Source organism: Pithys albifrons, chromosome 19 (assembly GCF_047495875.1).
Source record: "Pithys albifrons albifrons isolate INPA30051 chromosome 19, PitAlb_v1, whole genome shotgun sequence".
In the NCBI taxonomy this organism is placed as follows: domain Eukaryota; kingdom Metazoa; phylum Chordata; class Aves; order Passeriformes; family Thamnophilidae; genus Pithys; species Pithys albifrons.
In genome coordinates this window covers 758,210-767,602 of record NC_092476.1, presented here as the reverse complement: position 1 = coordinate 767,602, position 9,393 = coordinate 758,210, and the positions used below count along the sequence as shown (strand labels likewise).

General features: G+C 48.6%; 1 protein-coding gene across 2 annotated transcripts; it reads left to right on the top strand.

Moving 5' to 3' along the window:
- Positions 1-2,248: 2,248 nt before the first annotated feature.
- DDX5 (DEAD-box helicase 5) lies at positions 2,249-9,130 on the top strand. 2 transcript variants are annotated; one of them, XM_071573325.1, is made up of 13 exons: positions 2,249-2,347; positions 3,697-3,862; positions 4,010-4,106; positions 4,205-4,338; positions 4,460-4,525; positions 4,967-5,108; positions 5,186-5,346; positions 5,525-5,697; positions 5,859-5,969; positions 6,160-6,221; positions 6,303-6,362; positions 7,614-7,838; positions 8,351-9,130. In XM_071573325.1, the coding sequence occupies exons 1-13, from the start codon at positions 2,340-2,342 to the stop codon at positions 8,743-8,745; spliced, it is 1,800 nt and encodes a 599-aa protein (XP_071429426.1). In that variant the 5' UTR covers positions 2,249-2,339; the 3' UTR covers positions 8,746-9,130. The 2 variants fall into 2 exon arrangements, with proteins under 2 accessions (XP_071429426.1, XP_071429425.1); XM_071573324.1 differs by having other exon boundaries at positions 2,249-2,371.
- Positions 9,131-9,393: the final 263 nt, after the last annotated feature.

The following is a 9,393-nucleotide window of genomic DNA, read 5'->3' as shown; positions in this document are numbered from 1 at the left end:
GAACACAGAACAGCTTCTGTGCAGGGCAGCAAACACGCATCAGAGCTGTGAGATAAACTGAACGGGATCTGTGTTTCACAGACACAGCTCTGCAAAGCTCTGGTTTGTTTCCATGTATTGGCTCCAATTGGGAAAACAGGAAAATCAGCGATGTGTAACTTGGGTGGGACAGAAAAATGAGGAAGTTTTTTACAAAGGAAATCGAAAGGAGTTCCTTGCAGACCAAATGTGTGCAGGCAGAGACAGGGGGGTTGTTTAGTCTTTCAATACTTTAAAACCTTAAACGGCACAGAAACAGGAGCCACTGAAATACACAAACAAAAATCAAATTAAGATGTGTTCAAATAAATGTAATAGAATAAGAAAAGATCAGATTATTTGTTATTTTTACAGCCTTTACAAAAACCTTTTTCAGACTCATCAGAAACAGGAACTGGAGGGTCAGTAGGTACAGAGTGTTAAATATTTGGGGAGAAAAGTCTTTCAAAAACCACATAAAATCAGTAAGTCCATACTGAAAAAATGGGGTGGTTCCTTTATTAGAAATTTGCAGAGACAGCATTAACAAAACTAGTCAAATTGGAGTGCTACTAAAAGTTACTTACAAGAAAAAGTGTGGAAAAAGGTGGAATTCCAAATTGCTGAGGGGTGAACAGCTGTGGCTGTTGATAAACACAAATAAGCCTGACTTAGGTGTTAAGTCTGAGAAAGATGTTGTGGAAACATCTGGTCTTTGCAAAGCTTGGTCTATTCCTAGGAACAATTAAAAAATATTAGGGAATAATACACAAGAGATAAAAAACATGTTCATGCTTCCATGATGTAAATCTCTATGGGGTCCAGATCATAATTACTGTGAATTTCTTGTCAATAAAAAGAAAAGGGCAAGGACACTTACAAGTGTGGAATTTCTTTAAAAGGAGGAAAAATCAGCCTTCAGCTTTGGTTTGTCAAGGAGGTGACTTAGAAAATATTAATGTTCACAAAGGGTATAAATAAATAGAAAACTATTACTCTCCATTTTCAATAACTCATTTTGCTTCGTGCCTAAGAAGATGTTGAAAATGAAAGTAAATGTTTTTCAGGTGGGGTGCAGTCAAACTGAAACACGTTGTCGTGGTATCTTAGGAGCTCAGGGCATAAATAGAACAAAACTGTGAAGAAATGGCCATCAGATGCAGTTATTTTTGTCTCAGAGAAGCCTTAAAGCAGGGCTTGCTAGAAGGTGGGAGGATGGAAACGGAGAGTTGTTACGGTGCTTCTTCCTTCTGTTGTTTTGCTTTGCAGCCCTGTCTGTCTGGCCCAGGTGGCTGCTGGTGTTTGTACTTCAGTTTTGGGTGTGTAACGCCTGAGGTACGCGGACATTCGGGTTGTTCCTCACCTGGAAAAGCCGGGGAGGTGAAAACCGGGGTCCTCTTGGGGCACTGGATGTTTTCATGCGAGTTCCTCTGGCCAGCACTGCCCGCCCCCAGCGCGGCGCCCCCGCTGACCTTTGAGTCGGGTTACCGGCCCTGTGGTGGAACCCGACAGGATAACACTGGTTACTGTTTACAGGCACATATATGTAACATTTATAAGTGGCATCGGGTGACGGTCTAAAAGCACTGCCATAGGAAGCCTCTAATGATCTGTTGCTGTGCATTCAGCGGGCCATGCGGACGTGGCACATCCGAGCCCTTCTGAGAGCCACAGCTGGGCAGGTAGCCTGGCTAAAATTAACGATCAGTTACGAGGTGAAACCCAGGCCGCTTTCGAGCCTGAGCGTTATCAGGGGGAGCCTTTTCAGAAGGATTTTCACAAAGACTGCAGGGATTTGTGAGAACCGGGGGGCTGCACACGGGCTGCGGGGCCCGGCTCTGCGCTGCAGGAGCTGCGGGGAGCCGGGCGGCGTTTGGAGGCGGCCCTTTGGGAGGGTAAATGTGCGCGCCGGCCCGTGCAGGCCCCGCCGAGCGCTCGGGCCGGGCCGGGCCCCTCAGCGGGAGCGAGGCTGAGCCGGCTGCGCATGCGCGAGGGGGCCGCGCGCTGCGGACACTGACGCCAGCGCAGGCCCCGCCCACAAGGGGAGGGGCACTTCCGGCCGCGGGCGCAAACCCGGTCAGTCTGGCGGGCCGAGGCCACGCCCATGAGCCCGCCTTGACCAATCATATCGCGGCGTAGGCGGGGCTAGCTCGTGCGTCACGCGCCGGCTCCCGGCAGCCCCCGCGGCCCGCTATATAAGCGGCGGCTGCGCGGCCGCGCGCCCACAGTGAGTGGCCCCCGCCAGCGGCGCAGGATCTCGCTCAGCTGCTCAACGCCCTCTTTAAGTGACCGGCATCGCCTCACCCACCGCCACCATCGCCATGCCCGGGTATTCCAGTGACAGGGACAGAGGGTGAGTCCGGGGGCCCGGCCGGCGCTAGCCGCCGCCAGCGTCCGGACTCTGAGCCCGCCCGTGGGGTTGCGGGTTGTTGTTGAGCCGTTTAAGATGGCGGCGGGGCGGGGGCTGGGCCGCGCGCCCTTCCCTCAGCGCTCCCGCCGCGGGGAGGGCGCCTGGGGCCTTTTTTAGGCCACCGAGCGTGGGCGGCGGGGTGGTCTGGGCTCGGTCCCTCCACCCTAGCGCACCCCGCGGGTGTGCGGCTGCTGAGGGGGGCGCGAGTGGGTTTTTTTTCTTGTTTTTTTCTTGTTTTCTTAATGTGGGAAAAAATTAGTCTCCCCCACTCTTCCGGGGACGCCTTCCCGAGCACGGATGGCCCCCGCAGAGCCCGATGCCCCCGCCGGCAGCGGCGGGCGGGCGGTTTGTGGGTCAGTGGGTTGGCGGTGCCGGAGCCCCGGGGAGCGCTCGGCAGGGCGGGTCCCGGCCCTCCCTTCCCCCTCCCCGGCTCGGCCGTGGCCGGCAGGAGCCGGCCGGCTCCGCTTTGTGTTGTGTAAGCGGATGTTAATGGCCGGCCCCGCCATGCGGTGGCTGAGGGGAATCAAAATGCCGGCTGTGCTGCTGCCGCCTTTGTTCCTCCTCCTCCTCCCCCCGCCCAGCCCCGGCTCTAAAATGGCAGCGGCTGGAAAATGTGGCGTAGACAGAAATGAGAGACAAAGGAAACAGCGCTGGCAGGAAGCAGCGGCCGCTCGGGGAGCGCTGTGTTGTGCCGGGAGGGATCGCTGCCCGGCCGAGGCTGGGGAGCCATCGGGGCCGGGGAACGAGCCCCGCGCTCGGAGCCAGCGCTCGGCTCGGGCTGCGCCTCGGGGCGTGCGGGGGCAGCCGCTCCGAGCACACGGCCTCGTAAAACATCGCTGGCCAGAGAAGTGTGTCTTTTAGGGTGCAAAAAACCCTGCTTATGGCCAGGTTATCCCCGTGTTTCATAACTGCCCCTGCCCGCTTTCAGCAATGGGAGCGTCACTGGGGTGGGAATCCATTTTGATCACGGGGTAATGCAAAGGTTTTAATGCCTCAGCTTGGCCTGTTGTAACTTGCCTTTCGATTGCATTTTATGGAAAAGGCAAAGCCATGTTACCTTAGCTTCTGAATAAGAGCTGTAGCAAGGCATGTTGTGGCATCTGCAGGTTAAAGTATGTTTTTGGAAGTTTTGTTATCTCAAAACTTCAGTAGGAAGGGTTGTACATACAAGTTGTTTCAGGATGAACCACAAAGATGGTGGTTAACGCCTGTAAGAAAGAAACTGTTTTGTTTCTTTTGGATTCTATCTTACGTTCCTTTTTTCTTAGGTTTGGAGCCCCTCGTTTTGGAGGAAGTAGAGGTGGACCTCTGTCTGGAAAGAAATTTGGAAATCCTGGGGAAAAACTTACAAAAAAGAAATGGAATTTAGATGAGCTGCCCAAATTTGAGAAGAACTTCTATCAAGAACATCCTGATGTGGTCAGACGTACTGCGGTGTGTATCCAATCTGGCTCAGGCAAAAGTAAACAGAAAGTGCAAACACACTGAGGGTCATGAGGCCCTGCAGGCACGGATGGGGTAACTTAAAATATAACTCTGGTATCAAAGCTGATTTCCAATAATGGGGGTTTTGTTTTGCAGCAAGAAGTTGAGCAGTACAGAGCAAGCAAAGAGGTCACTGTTAGGGGCCATAACTGTCCAAAACCAATTATCAACTTTTATGAAGCAAACTTCCCTGGTAAGTGCAGCCCAGCTTACTGTTGCACAGAGCTGGTTGTTCTTCAGGCTCCTGTGGGGCAACACCTGAGTTAATAATGTTTCAATTTTTTCTTCAAGCAAATGTTATGGAAGTAATTCAGAGGCAGAACTTCACTGAACCAACTGCTATTCAAGCACAAGGTTGGCCTGTTGCATTGAGTGGCTTGGATATGGTCGGAGTGGCACAGACTGGATCAGGGAAAACTCTCTCTGTAAGTTCTGGTTGTAGCTTGGCATACTGCTGGATTTCAGCAGTGTCAGAATGGCCTGGCTTAAGGCAGGCTGAACACTCCTGGAAAGAGATTGTAATGAGACTTTTCTTCTTCCCAATAGTACTTACTGCCTGCTATTGTGCATATAAATCACCAGCCATTCCTGGAGCGAGGAGATGGACCTATTGTGAGTACTCCTGAGTGAAAGGGGGTCTTCATTTCTAGGGAACAGGGCTGTGGTTTTTACAGTCCAAACTGTCTGTTCATGAGGCTGTGCAGCTGCACTGTGTTCCTCTCATGACTAAAGTATGCCCTGTTGTGGTAGTCTCCCAGGAAGACTGAATAAGCTGTGATTGGATTGTCCTTAAAACAATACAGACCAAGGCTAGATGTTCCATTCTGGAAATGGCTGTCCCCTGGAAGCCAGTGACCTTTAGGTATCTTTGCACAGGTCCCTGTTTGGAGGCAGCTGAGATGCCATGTAACTTGGCTTGCTGTTTTGGCTCCTTAAATCCACTTCAGTCCTTCTCACACTGAAGGAATATGTGACAGACTTGCCACTCAAGACTAGTGGGAGACTCAGATCTTTCCATGGGTGGGGAACTAACAGGTGGGCTGTTGTTTGTAGTGCCTGGTGCTGGCCCCCACCCGAGAACTGGCCCAGCAAGTGCAGCAGGTGGCTGCAGAGTACAGCAGAGCGTGCCGCTTGAAGTCCACCTGTATCTACGGGGGTGCTCCCAAGGGACCCCAAATCCGTGACCTGGAAAGAGGTATGGGTCAGCCTGGGTGCATGGCTGTCTGAGGGCCCCTGGAAACTGCTTCAGCTAACTGGACTGCCTGCTTTTAGGTGTGGAAATCTGCATTGCAACACCTGGAAGGCTTATAGACTTCTTAGAAGCTGGAAAGACCAATCTCAGGAGGTGTACTTACCTTGTCCTTGATGAAGCTGACAGGATGCTTGACATGGGATTTGAACCTCAAATCAGAAAAATTGTGGATCAGATAAGAGTAAGTATAAATGATTGATGCCTTTGTCACTATTGCAGAAACAAACACCTCTGTGCTTAGTTATAGTTAATTGCACTGCCCATGCTTTAATGTCTCAGAGTTGCTTGGGTAGATTTTTTTTTGTTTGGCATTTGACCAGACTACATGTTGATCTTGTACTGCCCTAACCCTTGTGCAGCCTGACAGGCAGACTCTGATGTGGAGTGCCACATGGCCTAAGGAGGTGAGGCAGCTGGCTGAGGACTTCCTGAAAGAGTATGTGCACATCAACATCGGTGCTCTGGAGCTGAGTGCAAACCACAACATCCTTCAGATCGTGGATGTGTGTCACGACGTGGAGAAAGATGACAAGTAAGTAATGGCCAGTTAGAGTTTATGAACTGTGGAATGAATTGGTCGTGATGGATTTCTGACACCAGTCTGAGAGCACTAAAGTTAAAAATTAGACTGTTACAATTACACTTGCACAGTACAAATCAGTCTGAGCTCTAAATATCATCTCTTCATAATAGGCTTATTCGTTTGATGGAAGAAATTATGAGTGAGAAGGAAAACAAAACAATTGTTTTTGTGGAAACCAAAAGGCGTTGTGATGATCTTACCCGGAAAATGAGGAGAGATGGGTGAGTAACAGCTGGGACTTCACTGAGCCACCTGGATCAGTCTGAATGCTCTTTAGATTCGTAGCTGTGTCACTCACACCAGGCATCAGTTACAATGCTCAGAATAACTTTGCAATTTGCCAGTGGCCCTGTCTTTGACTAGTGAAGTGCTTGAAGGGATGGTCTTGGGTCAATCAAATTCTCTTTTCAGGTGGCCAGCGATGGGTATTCATGGTGATAAAAGTCAGCAGGAGCGGGACTGGGTTCTAAATGGTGAGTATTTCAGCAGTTTCTGCAGAGCATTTCTGCAAACATCTGGTGTGTGTTACTGAAAACTGGTTTGTTATGTTACAGAATTCAAACATGGAAAAGCACCAATCCTGATTGCTACAGATGTTGCATCCAGAGGTCTAGGTTAGTACAACTCGTAATGGCAGTTGCCCAAAGCTTTTAAAGAAAGTCTATTGCTTTCTTTAACCTCTGCATTTTTCTAAGTTTTCTTCACATAAAGGTGCAGTCTTTGTGGCAAGGCCTAGGCATGACAATCGGAGGACTCGAGGGGGATGGAGGACTAGTGGAAATGATCGGCTGGCTGCTTCCAGTCAAATAGAGAGGTGAAAACTGAGAGCATTGTGTGCCAGTAATCTTCAAAAGGCAAAGATCATCCTTTAAACTACTACCCCATAAACTGTTCTCTCATGAAATAAGCAGTTTCATTCACAGTTCACTTTGCCCTGGTATTTCTCTTCTCTCCATGCTTTGCATGATTTGCCATGGTGCAGTACTGTTAGTTTTGTGCATACTGTTTGCTGTGATCTGTGGGTCTTGGAATTTCAGTGAGGTTTTTTGAAATGTTGAAGGACATAATTTAAACTTCAATGTTCAATGAAATTTTTTGCAACCATGAAATGGAGAGAGCAGCTTTAAAATGTACTAAGCCTTGTGCAAATTGGTGAGTACTGGCACATGAAATCTGAGAAAAAAAAGTCCACCTCTCACTTTAACAAGTGGGGCAGGAAAGCAATGGCTTTTCAATGCCTTTGAAAGTCGAAGTTCCTCCACCTATACGTAGTCGTCATGTCGAGACCTGCCAGAGAGAGACCCATTCTCAAGTGAACCCTGGCTTCTTGGAAGCGCTTGCCTAGACGAGACACAGTGCATAAAAACAACTTGGTGACTTTGGGGGGACAGGTATGTTTTTCTTGCAGCTGCGGTTCAAAGGTCTTGGCAAGACGAGCAGTGTGGCCCTTTTTTTTTTTGAGCTTCTGATGAGTGTGTATGTGAAGGACCTTGTATGTTTTTACTCTAAGGTCCTCAAATGAGCACATGAAGAGGCTGCTGTGAGATTTAGTGGCCCTACTGCAAGAAGCTTTCAGATGTCACTTGATGATATGTAAAGGGGACACTTGAGTTGGGAATGACAAGCAAATGCATACTCCTTATGGTAAGGTTTTGGATCACAGGGTGGGTGATGAGACGGGATCAGACGGAGTGTGCATTACTTTCTCTTCCACAATACTCTTGCAGAAATGGATGATTCTAACACTGTTCTTTGCAGCCATTATTCCCTTTAAAATACTCTTGTCTAATGTTTATCTTCGATTTGGCTGTTGTGGTGTGCAAAACTTTGTACTTCGCCTTTTGCCACACTGCAACACTTTACAGATGTGGAAGATGTGAAATTTGTCATCAATTATGACTACCCTAACTCCTCAGAGGACTATATCCACCGAATTGGACGAACTGCCCGCAGTACCAAAACAGGCACAGCATACACATTCTTTACTCCTAACAATATTAAGCAAGTAAATGACCTCATCTCTGTGCTTCGTGAGGCTAATCAAGCCATCAACCCCAAATTGCTCCAGCTTATTGAAGACAGAGGTTCAGGTAAGTGCTCTTTTTGACCTCAGTGCATAGCTTTCCTCTCAGAACAAAATGGAAACTCAAATTCCACCTCCAGCCTCTCCAAATTCAATGTGGAAGGTGGTTTAGTTACCAGTTTATGGTGACCTCAGAAGGTATTTATTAACAGCAATAGCAAAAAAACAACACCCAAATGCTCCCAGCTCATGTTGTGGTGCATTTAAGGCTAGTCCTGGCCAAACTGGTGCTTCTGACCTGGTCAGAGGTAAAACCCTTGTGTGTTCAGTTTTGTGGCCTTCTCTCTCTTGAAAAGAGATGGACCCGAGTGTCCTGCTGGCAAGGTGAAAGTGATACTTTGCCTGGATGCCACCACTCTTGTTACAGGGAAGGTGTGTGAGTGTCCTCAGAGCTTTAACCGGAGTCCAGTGAACACCTGGAAGCTCTTATAGATGGCATTGCTGGGACAGAAAAGGAAATGTTCTCGGCTGAACTGCTGCAGCCTCTGTAATCCATATAACGGTCTTCTCTCCCACTAGGTCGTTCCCGAGGTGACCGCCGCGACAGATACTCTGCGGGCAAAAGGGGGGGATTTAGTAGCTTTAGAGAGAGGGAGAACTTTGAGCGAACCTACGGCGCTCTGGGCAAGAGAGACTTCGGAGCCAAAACGCAGAACGGGGCGTACAGCGCCCAGAGTTTCAGCAATGGCACTCCCTTTGGCAATGGCTTTGCCGCGGCTGGCATGCAGGCTGGCTTCAGGGCGGGCGCCAACCCCGCGGCGGGCGCCTACCAGAACGGCTACGAGCAGCAGTACGGCTCCAACCTTGCCAACATGCACAATGGCATGAACCAGCAGCAGTACGCCTACCCTGCCGCTGCCACTGGTGCTGCTCCCATGATAGGTTACCCCATGCCCACAAGTTACTCTCAATAACTTAGTGTAATTTAAATGTCTCAGTTTTTTCATAATTGCTCTTTATATTGTGTGTTATCAAAACAGGATAGTTATTTAAGAAAATGGGAAATGCAGAAATGACTGCAGTGCAGCAGTAATTATGGTGCACTTTTTTCGCTATTTAAGTTGAATATTTCTCTACATTCCTGAAACAATTTTTAGTTTTTTGTACTAGAAAATGCAGACAGTGTTTTCAAAGTTAAATGTACAGTGATTTGAAATACAGTAACAGAAGGCAGTGCATGGCCTTCCAATAAAGATATTTGAAGACCGAATTTTCTTTCAGATGACAATTTTCTCAACATGTGCACAACTTTACATTAATGGAATGTCAAATGTTTTTATATTAAATTCTAGAAAGGTTTCTCAACTGTGTCTGATTAAACATTTAAGCTTATACAAAAACCAGCCTTGCCTTGATTGGGCTAGATTGCTTAGCATGGCAGGCTCTGCTTTGATGGGGAAGAAAGCTCAGGCTGGCTCTTAAGAAAGTGTTGCAAAGTCTGTTCTTCCCCGTCTCACTAGCGTAGGGCCAGTTCTTGGAAAAGATCAAAACTCTGTAGTGGTGTTGCTAACGAGCTGCTGCGAGCGTAGGGAGCCGTAGGGAGCTTCTGCAGCACCGTAACC